Source organism: Colius striatus, chromosome 17 (assembly GCF_028858725.1).
Source record: "Colius striatus isolate bColStr4 chromosome 17, bColStr4.1.hap1, whole genome shotgun sequence".
Classification (NCBI taxonomy): domain Eukaryota; kingdom Metazoa; phylum Chordata; class Aves; order Coliiformes; family Coliidae; genus Colius; species Colius striatus.
Genome location: NC_084775.1, coordinates 2,997,268 through 3,015,151, shown reverse-complemented (window position 1 = coordinate 3,015,151; position 17,884 = coordinate 2,997,268). Strand labels below are relative to the sequence as shown.

General features: G+C 51.2%; 1 protein-coding gene across 2 annotated transcripts; it reads right to left on the bottom strand.

Annotated features, from left to right (window-relative positions):
* Positions 1 to 1,174: 1,174 nt before the first annotated feature.
* On the bottom strand, positions 1,175 to 17,867 carry SF3A1 (splicing factor 3a subunit 1). Of its 2 annotated transcripts, none has more exons than XM_062010008.1 (16): positions 17,711 to 17,867; positions 14,794 to 14,906; positions 11,832 to 12,036; positions 9,773 to 10,030; positions 9,286 to 9,360; positions 8,434 to 8,584; positions 7,770 to 7,963; positions 6,999 to 7,116; positions 6,699 to 6,884; positions 6,221 to 6,342; positions 5,810 to 6,052; positions 4,986 to 5,196; positions 4,083 to 4,237; positions 3,022 to 3,123; positions 2,732 to 2,803; positions 1,175 to 1,837 (listed from the first exon to the last, which is right to left on the bottom strand). In XM_062010008.1, exons 1-16 carry the CDS (start codon positions 17,774 to 17,776, stop codon positions 1,736 to 1,738), a joined length of 2,373 nt encoding a protein of 790 aa, XP_061865992.1. In that variant the 5' UTR covers positions 17,777 to 17,867; the 3' UTR covers positions 1,175 to 1,735. The 2 variants fall into 2 exon arrangements, with proteins under 2 accessions (XP_061865992.1, XP_061865993.1); XM_062010009.1 differs by lacking the exon at positions 17,711 to 17,867 and adding an exon at positions 16,105 to 16,784.
* Between the last annotated feature and the right edge of the window lie 17 nt (positions 17,868 to 17,884).

The window sequence follows — 17,884 nt, the reverse complement described above, 5'->3', positions numbered from 1 at the left end:
CACAAGTTTTCCTGTAGGAGCATGGAGACAGGAGCTCAAGCTGTACCCATCTGGTGAAAGGAGTTTTGGGTGAGTGTCACCTCAGCACCAGTGCAGATGGGGGAGCTCCTTGGGCAGCCCATGCAGAGCAGCTCACAGAGGAGCTGGGGAAGGAAAGCTGGGTGAGCTCCAGCCCAGCCCCACAGCTGGCAACACGGGACTTCTCCATTTCACAGCTTTCATGGCAGATTTTTTTTATCCCAGCTCTGGAAAGCACCAGTGTGGCCCACTTGTGTTTGGCTTTAAAAAAATATACCCTAGGTACAATCTTGGAGCAAAGGAAAGCCATTCTTGCACCTTGCTGTGAGGCAGGAGCACCCGACACCCACTGCACACCCAACACCAGCCCAGCTGCTCCCAATCTGTGTCTGAGCATAGGGGCGGGAGCAGGCTGCCTGTGTGACATCTGTCAGAGCAGCTGGCCAACACAGCTGGGGGAGCTCTGGCCACCAGGGCTGGGCCAGTGCCCAGGCACCTTCCTGCCAGCCACAGGGCTTCCTGCCACGTGCCTGCACTGGAGAGGAGCACGGTGGTGCAGGAGGATGCTGACTCTTCCCTCCTGCTCCATCCCTCTCCCCCTCAGTGCAGAACACAGTAAACAGGATGTTCCTGTAATACCTGACCACCACTAAAATATAAAATACTAAATCCCTAGCTTTGGGTTATCCCAAAAGAGCAGCACCAAAGCACAGAGCCACCTCTTGTTCTTGGGAACAAGCTCTGCTCCTTGCTTTTGCCTGTGCTGTGTCTCCATCAAACAGCAGCATAGCTGACTGAGGGGCCAGGAGTAGCTTCTGTTCTGCATCTCTGTTCTCTCCAGAGCCAAGAGACAGCAGCTGCACGGTATACAGTGTACAACACCTTTTCCAATAACATTTAAAGTCCCAAGTAGTCATTTGCCCCCAGCCACAGACATCAGTGTTGGTACAGACAGTCTTTACGTTCAGGAGTAACTGCGGCACTGGGGAAACGTGAACAAACCCCTTTTCTTCCAGCCTTTCCTAGCCAAAACAAGGATTTCTTACAGGCACTTGCTGCACTACAAGGCCCTAAAGTCTTTCCCTGCATCCTGAGTGCTCTGAAGCCAGGTACTTTCCCACCTAACTCCCCACAAAGCCAAGGCAGACAGACTGTGCACCGGGACGGGTGTTTATTCAAACAAATCCCAGGCTGTGCAGAGGAGGCATGAAGCTGTTCACACACACAGACCCTCACGGCCTTTATCAGGGGAGTAGCTGCACACACTCATGCTGAGGGAGGATAAACTTGCAATTCAAGGTCAGGGCAAGAGGCTCTTGCAGATAGATGCAAGACACAGCAAGAACAAGGAGCTTAATACTACATTGAGAAGTAGTTTCCATTAGAAGAAGATCAGAAGAAGCAGCAAGCACTGATGATGTTCAGTGTAAATCCCTCAAAGATGCATCTGGACTAAGCTGGGCACAACCTCGATGTTATTTCTAGACAGAACTCAGGCAAGACCCAGCACTCAAAGCACCAGTCACTGACTGACTGCTGCAGTCACAAACTAGGTCACTACATTTACACATCTTGGGGCTCTAACCACCTCCCCTCTTTCACCAGCCACACAAACACAGGGGTCACAGTCTCTTTTCAAACTAGAGCTGGCAGGCTGCTGCAGGAGGTTGGAGGACTCAAAGGGTTGGGGTTACACAAGTAGTAAGGCTCCAGGCTTCTATTTCTTCCTGCCTCCTCTTTCTTTGAGCGCCAGGTGAATCAGAGAGCCGCTCGTCATGTTGTAATAAGCCAGGGAGTTGGAATCCTTGATGAAGATGCCCTGAAGGGAGGAGGAAAGATAAGAAACCAGTCACAGCAGAAATCTTACTGCTTCCTTCCAACAAACCCCCTCCAGACAAAGCCCCCCCGGTTGTACTCTCAGAACAGGCTGCTGCAAGCTTTGAAACACCCCAGAGACCCTGGTGTGTCAGAAGATGGGCACCAGAGGTTGGCATGGGGCAACAGTGCAAGAGTACAACCACACAATATACACTACACACCTCTACAGACAGAGCCAGTCACCACAAGTGAAGTTATTTAGGCTACACTGCTCCCTCCTCTCCCCTGCTCCCTTAAATATAAAACTAGGGAAGCTTCTTTTCTCACTAAGGGTTAACAGAGGCTCTGCCCACAGATGAACTCCTGGGGAGGTAAGTGCACAAAGTTCACTGCTTAGGCAGCAGGTTGTGCCCCTGCACACGCATGACTGGAAACAAGTTGTTAAGAAAAAGGAAGGGTGCCTTTCTGACAGCTCCAGACTTGAGAGGAAGAGAGAGAGATCTCCTCCCTTCCTTGTTTTGGAGAGAGTCTTTTCAAAGCTGCCAGGGTTATAAGGTACTCTCGCCCACCTCCCAGAAGCACACCTGACAGATCAGTGGGAGCAGACTGCTGCAATGTGTCAAAACCTCCCAAGAAAATCACCATGTGATTCCAGAGAAAGCCATCTCATCTGCTGCAGCAGCAACAACGTGCAGCCCCACTGATGCCACCTGTGAAAGGCCTGTGCTGCTCTTGCAATGTGCAGCTCTGTAGCCAAATGTGCTGTAGGGATAGCAGAACAGTTCCCTGTGTTTCCCAGCACCTCAGGGGGTACTTTACAACTCTTTCTTGGAAGAAGCCAGCTTGTGTTTTGAGAAAGTGCTGAAGTAACAGTGTTTGAAGGGCTTTTACCCACCTCATACTGCAGCTTCTGCTTCCCTGCTGGCATCCCCGTGGCCTCGTGGATCTTAACCTTTATAACAGACACCTAGGAAGAAGCAGCAAAGTGCTTACTCAGACTTTTTCCTCCCCAACTCATACCGACAGCCAGCACCGCTCCTCCAGCCACGCAATCCCACTGGGCAAGAGGCCACGGTGGGAGGAACACCCAGAGTTTGCTGGTTCCTGCCATGTAAAGTTCCTCAAAGCAAGGAAACTCAGTGGCAAAGCCCAATGGGCTCCAGGGCAGGTCGATAAGCTACGTGCCTGGTCGGAGAGGGGCAGGGTGAACACCAACACTTGGCCGTTCAGTTTCCATTCTGTCTTGTCCTGCATGTTGGGAACCTGGACTTTGACCGTGACTGGACCCTAGAGGAAAGACAGATAACAAGGTTTCTTACACAAGGAGCCTCAGGACTGTGATAAAACAGCAGCAGGCAAATTATTTATAGGCATGCAACAGCAAATAAATTACTTATTTCCAAAACAAGTCACGTTATCTCGACTCCCCAGTGAAGGCACAGAAATGTTCTCTGCCTGAGAATGTTACTTCACTGCTACCAAAATAAAACATGTCGTTGGGCTTCTCTCTGGTGCCTTATTCACCAAGCACCACACACACACTGCATTAGACAGTGAACACATGAAGCAAACAGGAGTGAGCTGCTCTGTGTAGATATGCAGGGAAGGCCTTCAAACCCATCCCATGATGATGGCCCTCCTCAGAAGGAAGCCAGTCTGACATACAGACCATGTTAGAACAGAACAGAATCTTTTCAGCTGGAAGAGACCTTAAAGATCAAGTGCAGCCTTTGTCCCAGCCCTATCAACCACTAGACCATTTCCCTCATCCACCTGTCTCTCAAACCCCTCGAGGGACGCTGACTCCAGCACCTCCCTGGGTAGCCCCTTCCAATGCTTGACAGCCCTTGCAGGCAACAAATGCCTCCTTTGTTGTTATAGAACATACCAAACTACCATACTATGATGCTGACACTGATATATTATATCTCCTTGCATTTCCAGCTTAGCAATTCTCTGCTTATTAGCAGCTCGAGTTCCTCTTTACAGCACTCTAAACCTACCTTTCACCACCCTTAATTACCGAGAGCACTATCTTGGTGTGTGCAGCACTGTGTGGCTCCTTCCAAGGATCTCCACAGCACTTGGGTTTGCTCAGGAATGAGAGCAGGAAGGAGCAGTCTCAGGAAGTCACTCCCTTGTGAAGTGCTTCTGCCTCTCAGCTCCCTTCTGATGCTTCCCTTTCAGGCAGAGGATTCCAAACAGCTCAGTGGGGTCCAGACCAGCCCCCCCCCACCCACACTCACCTTGTTCCTGCGCAGGAACTCCTCCTCTGGAATCAGGCTGTCCTCACTCTTCAGTTTCTTGGAGACTGGCTCATCCTCCATCGGGGGTGGGGGGTGCACAGGGGGCATCGGCGCTGGGGAAGGGACGGGAGCCACCGGCGGTGCAGGAACGAAGGCTGAAAGAACACAGAACACAACCTAGAGTCACCCACTGAGCACCCAGCACACAGTCCCTGATACAAAACCTCTGTGAGCAGGCAAGTAAAGGCTGAAAAGAAACACCAGGGCACACGGAGGAAGTTCAGACAACCACCAGGAACGTGCCAGCTTCAAACGTTAGATGGTATTTTCTGTTGGGAAACAGTCCAGGAAGAGACAAGCAGCAGAAGAGCTTCCTGCAGAGCTTGCAAAAAACAAACTGCTCTCAGTTTGGCTGGCACTGCCAGCACCTGGGTTTAAAGCAATCATAAAGAAAAATGACTTTAAAAAAGAATTGTTTCTTGCATTGTGCTTTTCATCTTAAAAGCACCTAATGCAATCAGTCTGCCATGAGGAAAGAGGCAGGCAACTTCTGTAACCAGCTGTAACTCCCAGTGAGGTGCTGGCAGTTTCTCCTCCTCTGGTTCACCTTGGAAAGCAGTGTGGATTCTTCCTCTTCACCTGGGCAGGCTCCCAGGGCCACAGACATTAATTGGGTGAGACAGAACTCTGTCTTTCATGCTGGAGGAAGAGTCTGGAGCCCAAAAGCAGACCTGCTTCCTAAGTCATATCAAACAGCTCCAAACTCTTAAGGACCAGACTCGGGGTCTGCAATCCCAACTACAGGTCATCATCAGAGCCACAGGAGGGAAAAGAATCAAAGCTCAAGCTCACATTATCCATGAATCAGCTGATAACCAAGCAGAAAGAGGCGGAGTTACTGACCTGTTGGGACTATCATGGGAGGCGGGCGGGGGCTCATGATGGGCGGAGCAGAGGGGGGCATGGGCACCACGTTGATCCGTGGCGTGTGGATGATGGGGGGCATGGGGGTGGCTATGACAGAGCCCGGAGGCAAACGGACCACAGGAGTCATCGGGGGACGAGGCATGACTGGAACAGCAGAAACAACAGCAGCACGGACGGGAGGGGGCATCTGCAGAGAGAGGGTCATGTTTTTTAGCAGATCCACGCAGGAATGCTCAGTGCTGCTCACAATCCTGATTACAAGAACCAGGGCAGTGCACAGGGGATTTCTGCAGGCCAAAGACTCTCTGGGAACCTCAGTGACCCTGCCCAAGCTGTCTGTAACAGCCCAAGCTGTCTGTAAACAGGCATAGAAGCCTCATTAAGAGATTAAACAGTTCTCCCCTCACCATTTGGCTAGTGATGTGCAAGGGGCATCTCAGAGCCCCAAGGCCAAACCCTTGGGGCAGGAATGCAGTGTGAGTCACTTGGGAACCTTTCTTACCTGCAGCTACACCTTTCTGCACCACACCTTTCTGCACCTAAACCCAGCCCCCCTCACCATTCCTTTCGTTGTTAGCCCCACTCCCTCCCTCCAAGATCTCACTGCCCAGTTCCACCCCTGCCCAGCTCAACAAGCCCTTTTGACACTGCTAAGGACAAAAATAAACTCCATCCAAGTCCTCTTTTTCTATTTTTAACAGCAAGTTCAATAGTGTTCCTCTGTTGTTACAATCCTGGATCTCTGTCAGGACTCCCTTCTGCAGCCACACTAATTTGCTTTTGGAAGCCTGAACACTCACTGTGGGTGGCCGAGGCACGGATGTGATAGGCTGAGCACTAGCTGGGGGATTTGATGCTGATGAAGGAGGGGGTGGCTGGGGCATTTCATTGGGTTTGCTGGGACCAATCTTCTCCTTGCTGTCATCTTCTGGCACCAGTCCCTTGGCCTTATGGATAGCTTCAATTTGCTCTTGGAGAGTAATATTGGCCTGAGCAGCCTGTTGTGTGCGGGCCATGCTGCCTGAGTGGCCATCCCAGGTCACCTGAGAGGATAAAAGAAATCAGAGGAACTCCAGACTGTCATGGCAGCTGCAAATACATCAGGAGAGCAGCTTTACAGCAGCAACAAAGCTCAAGAGACTCATGTCTCTGAGCACACATAATACTACCAGAACCTGTCAGAAACAACACTGCAATAGTTTGCACTCTACCTTTTCCTCTGGTTTCTGGATTTCTTCTTCGCCAATCTTTTTACCAATGGCAGTCTCTTCTACACCAAAGATATCGGTACGGCGCTCTGCCAGCTGCTTCAGGCTGCTTTCAATATCCAAACCTGCAGCCAAAAAGACAAATTCTTATCTCAAGTGATACAATCAAAGCCCAGTATGATCAAGCCTCTGTTAATCATCTTTTGAATCACTTTGTTCCTAATGGCCAAGTGCTGCTCTCTTCAGAAAGGCACTGGTCAGCAGCAACTAATCCTCTTGGCCTTCAACTTCACTGAGAGGCTTCAAGAGACTCATGACAATTGTACCCTCATTATCAGTGCGCTAAGGTCACGGTATAGAAAGCTAATGTTTCAGATGGTCCTTATCAGAGGATGCTGGGGAGGGTGAGGGGGTGTGCTCTGAGTGCCCAGAACTCATCTGCAGCTGGGGTCTGCGAGCAGTGGCAGGTGCTCGAGCTGACCTGGGGCATAGACCTCGTCATCACTCTGCTTTTCACGGATGGATCGATCACGCTGCTCCAACCATCGAGGATCCAGGAGCCCAATCCTCATGTGCTCTTGCATTTTACTGGCAGGAATCTTCTCTCCAGTGATGGGAGAAACAAGATACTCATCTGGAGCCGGGGCGGGTGGTAATGGTTTTGAGGCTACAAAAACAAAACCACGCTGTTAAAAAACACATCAGAGGATGGAGCAGAGAAACAAATGCCTTTGGGATGACTCAGGAAAAATTAAGGTTGCTCTTCACCAGCCTGACTTACCTTTGGGATCATAATCCTTCCGCACAATGACCTGATCTGGCGTGGGAGGAAGAGGTGGTGGCATCGGGGTTTCTGGAGGAGGAGGAACCTTCTGGCCTTCATCTTCATCATCTGAGCCCTTATTTAGGTGAAAAAGACCAACCCCATAACATCATAATCAAATTCCTGTAGCTGAGTATCAACACACACACCATTTGAGAAAGGCACAAAAATCCTACACAGTGCTGGAAGAGATGATTACAGAGCTTCGAAGCAACAGAGCCACTTTGTCTCTGCACACCTACACTGCAGTGGTTCCTCTGGCTAACCATGATTCAGAAACTCAGTGGACATAGAAGAGGAAGCGAGTACTCCTCAGCTTCCACATTACCACAGCACAGAAAGCAGGGGTTTATGGTTAACTGTGGCTCTTGTTCCTTGTTACCAGAAAAAACAGCTCACATACAGTGGGGAGAGGAAGAGTTTAAAAGGAGTCATCTTTCAGCATTCCAGGCTCTGTGCAGAAGAGAGCCCAAAAGGCCTGATCACAGAAACACAAAACCCACACCATTAGGTGACAAAATTACTGCATTTCTCTCTTGGGAATTGTATTCTCACAGAAATCATTTAAAATAGTATATTCCAGCATTTCATCAGAGAGTTTGTTATGAAATTCTTTCAGAAGGGAATCTCATTTCCTCAAGAAACTGAGGAACTTCTCACACTGAAAACAAAGGGCATCACAAACCACCCAAACTTTACAGGACAAAAGCAATGCCGATTCTCTGTCACCTCATCCATATCCTGCACTTGTGTGTCTTGATCCAGCTGGGCTGGGGGCTCGTCTGTTTTCTCTTGCTTTTCATCTTCCTCATCTGACTCTACTTCCATCTCTACCTCCTCACTTTCCCCAAACTTCTCATAACGTTCCTGGATCAGGATTCGAGCTCCCAGCTCTTCTGGAGTGGTGGGAGGTGGGAAATTCCCTGCAAGGCAGAAAACAAGAGCTTCTGTTTCTCTGTCCCGTTTCATTGCTCAGTGCACAGACAGAAATACCAGTTTTTTGAATGAAAAGCAGTTTCTTCACAAAGCAGTGGCATGAAAATCCCCTGGGAGCCCCAGTATGTACAAAGGAATAGGTGGAGTCTATCCACCAGCACAACACATGAAGTTGAAGGGACTTGCAGGTGAAAGCACCACTACAAAGAGGGACAAGTTCTACAGTCCTGGTGGAAGTGAGAAAAGAGGTCACTAGTGCAGTCTTGGCCTTTGTGCAAGGAGAATACTACTGACTCGAGAAAAAAACCAGCCCTGCACACTGACACTAGGCAGCATTCTCCATCTTTGAAGGACCTGCAGCTGTAAAGGCCAACATCTGCCTGAAAAGGGCATTTCAGGACAGATTCTCGCTCCAAGGGTGCAGTTTCATAGAGGTTACAACACTTAGTTCCAGTACCTTGCTCGTTGGGCTGAAAGTCGACCGTTTCCACGACCACAAAGTCGTGCCAATCAATCTGGGCATAAGCAACACGCTCCTTTTCCTTCTCCTCCTCTTCCTTCTTTCTCTCTCGTTCCTGGAACTTGGCCCACTCCACTCTGTAGTACACCTGCACAGGCAGAGCAAGTACCAAATGTCAGAAACGAAACACACCCCAGTCATTTCTCAGTGTCCAGAAGTTGATGCCAACAACCCTCTGAGGGCAGTTCCACGAGCACTACCTCAGAGGCCTGGCACAACAAAGAATACTTGGATTTCCTTTAGAAAATAGAGATCTGCCCACTGAGCAATGTACCACACCAGCTTTGTAAAGTGCTCTCCTGCACTGGAACTGCAGATTTCATGAGAACAAGCCATCCAGGTATGACATGACTCAGTTATCACTAAAGATTCACAGCCAGCAAACAACTTTCAGTTACTTTACTACAGCTCTGCAATGTCACCTTTCCAAAGCCAAAGCAGTTCTTGAGATGAAGACACAAGTCAAAGTAAGAAAGAACAGCTTGGAAGGACTGAGGTGCCACTTGAAGTTGTCTGAGAAGGAAACATTCTACTCTGTAAAGTAGAGAAGGGAAGGGTGTCATGCAGGGTCTATGCTTCTATGGCTGCCAGATGCAAACCATTCCCAGAGCAAACACTTGCTAATAGTTTAAAGGCAGGCCTGGGTGTCCTGGATTCAAGTGACTACGGGAGACATGTCTGTCTCATTGTCTGTATGTTTGTATTAGCTGCCAATAAGTCAGAAACAGAAAAAAATGCAAATGAAAAAGTGAAATGCTTCATCAATTTTGCAAAGTCTTCATGCAATACCTGATCAAGGACTTCCTTGGGATTTTCAGCCTCTTTCTTCAGTTTGAGCAGTAAGCCTTTAGGTGGGATCAAGATCTGAAACGTATTGCACATGACAGTTAATGACTGATTCTTTCTGCCAAAGCCCCCTTAAAAGCAATTGTTCTCTTCCCACACTGACAAAAATACCAGCAGACCCCTGGGGCTACATTCCACTTAATGCTATGGCAAACCTCTTGTTAGTTATTGCTCATCCTGGCACTTAAAAGCAGGCACTCCTGACCTGCCAACTATCCTCCAGAGTTAAAAAAATGCCAACTTTAACTTCTATTACAGTAGAGTCACATTTAAGGAACAGCCCACTGTGTTCAGTGCCAAGAACACACAAAGCATCCACTGGAATTAAAGAGCAAGATCTAAAGGACACACTCCTGGACCTGCAGATATTTGTAGCCTGGCTGTTTTGTTGGGATTTAATAGCCTTCAAAAATCAATCTGCCAAGAGTACCTTTGTGTACTGCTCAACCAGCTTAGTGAAGTAGTTAAAGAGACTGTGCTGGGGGCGAAGGAAGTCAAACTGGTAGTTCCTCTGCTCCTTCTGCATCAGCTGAGTCAAGAACTGCCGCCCGTTGCGAGCCACGAACTGGGCTGTGAGCTTCACCACATCCAAGTCAAAGGCTGAGATGGAGGGAGGATCTGCAATGAACTCAAACTCTGGGGGTGGCTCTTTCGGAACAACCGTCTCCTGGATCACCTGGGCTTGCACCTGCAGAGCAGAGATGGCTCAGTGAACGAGGGAAAATATTGTTACCAAAGACTTGGGAGAGTTCATTTTCCCTTAAGCTATTGTGGGAAAGCGACACCAGCCAAGATATCCAGGTAGCCGCGAGGCTGAGAAAAACTAGTACCGAGACATACCTGGAGATCTGTATTTAGACCCACTATAAACCAAACGTTGCTCCAGCAGAACTGGAAACTATCAGGACTCTGCTCTGATCCTCCCAGATAGTCATAGAACCATCATTCCAGCTGGCAGAGCCCTTTAAGCCCATGGAGTGCAGCCTCTGTCCCAGCCCCCTCAACCACCAGCCCATTGCCCTCAGTACATCACCCACCCGGCTCTGAAACCCCTCCAGGGACGGTGACTCCAGCAGCTCCCTGGGCAGCCCCTTCCAATGCCTGACAGCCCTGGCAGCAAAGAAATTCCTCCTCACATCCAGCCTGAACCACCCCTGGTGACACTTGAGGCCGTTTCCTCTTGTTCTGTTCCTAGGGAGAACTGATCGACCCCATCTCACCAAAACTTCCTTCCAGGTAGTTGTAGAGTGAGAAGGTTTCCCCTGAGCCTTCTTTTCTCCAGGCTCAACAGCCCGAGATCCCTCAGCCCTTCCTCAGCTGAGATGTGCTTCAAATACTTCACTAGCTTGGTAGCAGCCTCCAGATCCTCTCCAATACCAAACAGAACTACTGGTGGCCGTGCAAAGCATGTAACAGACTTGGATGGGTCAGTGCCTTTCTTCCACTCAACATGTATAAGGGCACAACTAAACTAGATTAGCAACACTGTCCTCCACATTTCCAGGGGAAGTTGATTTGTTCAGTAGAAAAAAAAAAGAGGAAGTGTTTCTACAAAATAGTGCAGGCAACAAGCCCAAACTGAACCCCATGGGATTCCGAACTGTTGCTTTGTGGTAGGAGAACTAGACTCGCTTAAGCCTGAGCAATCACTAGTGTCAGTAAAGTCAGAGAATGGTGGGTGTTGAAAGGGCCCTGCAGAGTTCATCCAGCCCAACCCCCTGCTAAAGCAGGTTCCTCCTGCTCAAAGGGCACCGGAATGTGTCCAGGTGGGTTTGGAAACCTCCCAAGAAGGAGCCTCCACACCCTCCCTGGGCAGCCTGGGCCAGGGCTCCCTCACCTCAGCATCAAATCACTTTCTCCTTATATTTAAGTGTTCCTGCTGATGCCCGTTACTCCTTGTCCCGTCATTGGATGCTGCAGAAAAAAGTGCTGCCCCGTTCTCTTAACACCTTTTAAATTCCTGTAAGTATAAATGAGATCCCCTCAGTCTTCTCTTCTCCAGACTAAACAGCCCCAGGTCCCACAGCCTTTCCTCAGAAGGAAGATGCTCCAGTCCCCTCAGCATCTTGCTGGCCCTGCACTGGCCTCTCTCCAGCAGTTCCCTGTCCCTCTGCAGCTGGGGAGCCCAGAACTGCACACAGGACTCCAGATGAGGACTCAGCAGGGCAGAGCAGAAGGGGCAGCAGAACCTCTCTGGCACTGCTGCCCACACTCTCCTTGATGCATCCCAGATTAGCCAACATAACAACTAAACATAATTAGAATGGATCAAACAGAAAAACATATCACTAGGAGTTACCAGTCACTGGGGGATACAGGTCTGCTTGAAAACCAAGTCCCAGACTTCCAAGCATCTCAGAGTTGTCTTTTCTGCACAGGCACAAGTATGACCTTCATTCCCCCTGCCTTACAGACCTCCTGCTGAATGCCAGGCTGTGGCACAATCTGTTAGAAGACAAGTTCTGGACCAAAGTGAAAGGAATACTTGCCTTCTGGGGAAGCTGCTGCTGAGCACTTTGCTGCTGCTGCATAACCTTGGGAATCGCAGCCGAGGGCTCCTGTGCTTTGCCCTCTTTGAACTCGCTGACCTTGTGCCGGTAGTAGGCATGGTAGGGATCATTGGGATTCAAGAAATTGAACTTGGGGTTGTTTATTTCATTCTGACGAATTCGAGCTTCAAATTCTGGACCATTTCTAAGGAGGAAAAAGAGAAACTGTTTAGATGAACGGGAACCACCTCAAGTGTAAATGTTTCCTTCACAGTAAGATCTGTTGATACATCAGTCCCTCAGAAGAAAATTTTCTCCCTAATGTGTAAGCAGTTTACCTCTAAGTAATCCACACCCAAGGCAGCAGCTGTACCACACAAGTTAAGGGCATTTCACTGAATCATTCCAGCTGGAAGAGCACTTTAAGCCCATGGAGTGCAGCCTCTGTCCCAGCCCAATCACCCACCAGCCCACTGCCCTCAGTGCATCACCCACCGGGCTCTGAGACCCCTCCAGGGACGGTGACTCCAGCAGCTCCCTGGGCAGCCCCTTCCAATGCCTGACAGCCCTGGCAGCAAAGAAATTCCTCCTCACATCCAGCCTGAACCTCCCCTGGTGACACTTGAGGCCATTTCCTCTGGTTCTGTTGCCTGTCACTGGGGAGAACAGACCGACCCCCACCTCGCTGCAGCTTCCTTTCAGGTAGCTGTAGAGAGTGAGAAGGTTTCCCCTGAGCCTTCTTTTCTCCAGGCTCAACAGTCCCAGATCCCTCAGCCTTTCCTCAGCTGAGATGTGCTCCAAATCCTTTCCTAGCTTGGCAGTAGCCTCAGGAACCTCTCCAGCACCACAGTGTCCTTCTTGTAGAGAGGGGCCCAGACCTGGACGCTGTATTGGAGGTGCAGCCTCACCAAAGCCGAGTGCAGAGGAATGATCAGCTCCCTGCTCCTGCTGACAACACTGTTCCTGATCAGGCCAGGATGCCCTTGGCCTTCTTGCCCACCTGGGCACGCTGCTGCCTCGTGTTCAACCAGCACTCCTGAGTCTCTCTGCCTGGCAGCCACTCCTCCCCAAGCCTGTAGCACTGCCGGGGGCTCTTGTGGCCCGAGTGCAGGACCCAGCACTTGGCCTTATGGAAACACATGGCACTGGCCTTGGCCCAGCCATCCAGCCTGTCTGGATCTCTCTGTAGAGCTTCTGTACCCTGAAGCAGATCAACACTTCCACCCAGCTTGGTGTCATCTGCAAACTTACTCAGGGTGCACTCGATCCCCTCATCCAGATCATTGATAAAGATGTTTAATAGTGGCCCCAGCACTGAGCCCTGGGGGACACCACTCATGACTGGCCCCAAGTGGATTTAACTCCATTGACCACGACTCTTTGGACTCAACCAACTCACCAGTTGTTCACCCAGGAAAGTGTCAACCCATCCAAGCCAAGAAAAGTCTAGAATGTTTCAAAGCAAGGATTTCTTAAACCAGTTAAAAACTCCCAAGCATTCCACAATCTCATGGCCAAATGCGAGGCCACTTTCTTGATCAGACAGTTTATGGATGAAGTTTAAGTGACTTACTAGACCAAGTATATTTGCTCTACAACAAGGTTTTTAAGTCTAGTTTAATTGCCAGAAAGTTCACATAAGGAAGTAAGGAGGTAATTACCAGCCTGTGCAGAGCCAGACCACACCAGAGCACCACATTTAGGGGAGGCCTAAGTTTTAGTTCAGGTCGTGTCCATTCCTCCCTTCCAAAGTGCAAGCCACTTGTTTCAGGGTAGTTTGAGAAAGTTAAGAGCTTCCACAGCATGTTTTTCTTTATATTCTCTGGATACCTTTAAGTCTTGTTCAGACACTCTGTCTCTTCCAAAAGAGGAGGTCTCTACACCACTAAGGAATAAACACAGCCCACTCCTCATCGTCAGTCGAAGCCCATGCTCCTTCGCAGCACTTCAGAGATCATTTTCACTGAAAGTGTCTTTCCCTAGATCAGCATTTAGTGATTGTCTTAAACCCACAACAAGGACCATCCTGGGTTAGTGAGGTGAAAGTCTGCAGCATTCAGCTTGCCTGGATGCCCTGCAGGGCAAGGATTCACATAGCCAGCTGAGGGGTATTTACCTCCTGTGAGACTCACACACTGCCAGGAAGACCAAGACTGGGTTCATGTAGTAAAAAGACAGCCAGAAATACTAAAGCATTAAAAAGCAAGAGAGGAAGATGGCCCAGGCAGCACTACCAGCTTGCACTTGTAGAGTGATGTCATTAGGCAAATGGACAAAGCCCCAATCAGTAAAATATATTCAACCTTCAGGGTCCTCTCATCAATTTGCCATCTATACTCATGCTCACCAATTGGCCACAGTCAGCCAAGGACAGAATCCCACACACATCACGGGCAGCTCACTCATCCTAAAGGTCAGACCACGCTCTGCAGGTGCACGCTCCCCTCCCTCTGGCTACCAAAGCAGAGATGACTGAGGCATGGGCAGACATGTCCCAGCACACAAGCCGCACACAAACAGGGATGGGACTTCACCTCAGGGCTCAGGGAGCAAATGAGCACAATTGCACTGGAAAGTTCATCACTGTTTGCCAACATGCTGTACACACAGGCATGGCTCCTCACTGGAGCACCTGTAACAAGGCTCCCTCTCTACATGGAATTTTGTTTTCCCTTCAGATCATTAGGACAGGAACTGTTACCTGGTTACCAGAGCACATGCTACAATTTTTGCCAAGAACTTCATTTACTACCACAGTTTCTCTAGCAAAATGTGTCTTACACCTTTTAAGTACAATATTGTTCTCTTCCACAGTCTCACTGCTATAGACTCAATCCTTAAAATCCTTCACATAAAGCCACTGGCCTGTGATCTGCTTGAGTTTCTAAAGCTGTGCAGACACTAGAACTGAGGAGAAGCATGAAAATCCTCAGCAGGATGAGCCAACGGCAATGTTGTTTACCTGGCTACGAAGCTGGCAGTCTTGTCCACGATATTCCTGACCTCTGGAGGTGGGTAAATAATTCCTACCACAGGCTTGGCTGGTGCTGCTTCCTCTTTTGGCTCCTCTTCTGGCTGTAATAAAGAAGTACATACACAGATATATGCAATCCTCTGTACTATTCAAATGGTGAAGGGGTAATGGCACAAGAAGACATTTTTCATTGTGATGTTTGCAATTGGTCAAGATACTAAATTCAAACTGCCTAAATCAAAGCCAAAAATGAGATAAGGAGTAACACTGAGTAACCAGCTATATTCCAGCATCAAGGGGTGACAAAACAGCCTGGTAGACTGCAAACTCAGACAAGGTTTATTTCCAGGTGGCTGAACTGGAAAACCTGTAGCATCAAAAGATACTTATGGTTGGAAATTACGTTAAAGATCACCTCCCTTCACTTTCCTTACTGGAAGTAACAATCCTCACACACCATAACACATTGTTCAGTAATCCTGTGCTTAATGAATGCTAGGCAAGAACTAAGCACTCCGAACAGCAAGCCAAACAGCACACAGGACCACCTATTCTCCTCCTCAGCCTTCAAGCCACTGCATTTTTCCTGACACAAAGCCCTGGTTTAATACTGATGCCCACAAACAAATTCCTCAGCTCCTCAGGGTGGGAGACAAGGGTTTGTCTGCATGTGAAAGGCACAGCAAGACAAGGAGGAAGGGCTCCATATGGTAAACAAAACAAATCCTCCTGCTACTTTTTACTGTCACAGCCTTGACCCTGAGTAGGTTAAAAAAATGCTGAGCCAAGAGACAGGTAGGGGAATGTCTGTAACACCACATGGAGGAGTAACTCAGCATCCCTAAACAAGTCTGGAAGTTATGAATGTTCCCAGAAGCCTGTGGGACTATAAGAAAGTAGAATCTGAATTATTAACTCCACATTTTTAACTCTATTGTGGTTGCATCAAAAACTGTCTCACAGCGAAAAACTCCCCTGGACTTTTTTCTCACTGGTATTCCAGCAGGATCCCAGAACCCCCTGTGGATGGCTTTGTCTTCCAGCCAGAGCAGCTGCTGCTCTTTGTGGGATTCTAAAGATGTTGCTCCTCTTTCCTCACCAAGCAACACCCACAAAAGCTGTTACAGAAGAGAACAGGGCTACTGGAACTGTTTATAATCCTCACATGAACAGGCAGGGAAATGTTAACAGCAAAGCTACCTGCTGTGCAAAATTCATGCGGACTCTGAGGCAGAAAACACTCTCGAGTCAAATACAACTATACATAAGAAAAAGCTACTCTAAACAAGAAAAAGATACCATAAATGTCTTTCATTTTCATTCTCACTCCCTCCAAACTTCATCTTGAGGAGCTGAAGGATTAGGCAACATCACGCTGGAGAAGGACTTTAAGCAGGATTGCCTTGCTATATACATCAACATGACGTTCTGAGGTGCTCCCAGAGGAATCATGGTTGTCCTCCTACTTGTGCTAGCTACAATCAATCTTTCTGGCCAGCAGCTCCAGGTACATCAGAGCTTACTCCCACTTTGGGAAGCAGTTCCCGAGTAGGTGAATTTGGCCAAGGCAGATGAGAACCGAGGAAGACACCGTGAAACCCACGGCTGCTGCGCTCTCGCCAGTGCTCTGGGGCTTTTACTCCCTGCACACATTGCAGCTGCTGGTGGGGCCGCGGCCATGGCTTACGGCAAACCCTCGCTCGCTCACAATCCCAGCCCTGGGCCGCTTCCAAGAGAGGACTCGGCTTCATGCCCGAGCGTGCCACTCGCTGCACCCCCCTCTCCGCGGCCTGGCTGCGGGGGAAAGCGGAGCCGCGGGCGATGTCTCCGGGTCCCGCAGCCCAGCAGCAGACACACACGGCAGTGGATGGCCTCAGACACCAAACCCTGCGTCCCCTCAGCCGTGCCCAAGCCCCGCGGCAGCGGCTCCGAACCCACCGGCCCCCTCCTCAGCCGTGCCCAGGCCCCGCGGCAGCGGCTCTAGAGCTCACTGCCCGCCTCCTCAGCCGTGCCCAGGCCCCCCTCAGCGCGGCCTCTCCACCGCTTCCCTCTCAGCGCGTACTACCCCCCCCCCAACCCCCCGGCGCGGCCTGTCCCCCCCCCCCCGGCGCGGCCTGTTCCTCTGCCCCTCAGCGCAGCCTGTTCCCCCCCCCCCCACCCCAGCGCGGCCTGTTCCCCCTCCCCCAGCGCGGCCTGTTCCCCCCTCCCCTCAGCGCGGCCTGTTCCCCCCCCCCCCCCAGCGCGGCCTGTTCCCCCCCCCCCCCAGCGCGGCCTGTTCCCCCCCCCCCCCAGCGCGGCCTGTTCCCCCCCCCCCCCCAGCGCGGCCTGTTCCCCCCCCCCCCCCCAGCGCGGCCTGTTCCCCCCCCCCCCCAGCGCGGCCTGTTCCCCCCCCCCCCCCAGCGCGGCCTGTTCCCCCCCCCCCCCCAGCGCGGCCTGTTCCCCTCCCTCAGCGCGGCCTGTTCCCCTCCCTCAGCGCGGCCTGTTCCCCCCTCCCTCAGCGCGGCCTGTTCCCCCCTCCCTCAGCGCGGCCTGTTCCCCCCTCCCTCAGCGCGGCCTGTTCCCCCCTCCCTCAGCGCGGCCTGTTCCCCCCTCCCTCAGCGCGGCCTGTTCCCCTCCCTCAGCGCGGCCTGTTCCCCCCTCCCCTCAGCGCGGCCTGTTCCCCCCTCCCCTCAGCGCGGCCTGTTCCCCCCTCCCTCAGCGCGGCCTGTTCCCCCCTCCCTCAGCGCGGCCTGTTCCCCTCCCTCAGCGCGGCCTGTTCCCCCCTCCCCTCAGCGCGGCCTGTTCCCCCCTCCCCTCAGCGCGGCCTGTTCCCCCCTCCCCTCAGCGCGGCCTGTTCCCCCCTCCCCTCAGCGCGGCCTGTTCCCCCCCCAGCGCGGCCTGTTCCCCCGCTCAGCGCGGCCCGCACCGGTTTGCTCTCCGCAGGAGGCGCGGGCTGCGCCGGAGGCATGGCTTGCACGGGTCCGGCCGGCATGGTGCTGCGTGCGGGCGGCGGGGACGCCCGTCCCGCCGTGAACCGCTCCCGGGCCGAGCCGCGAGCGAGCGGTGCAAATGGCGGCGGCGCGCGAGGCCGTGCGCATGC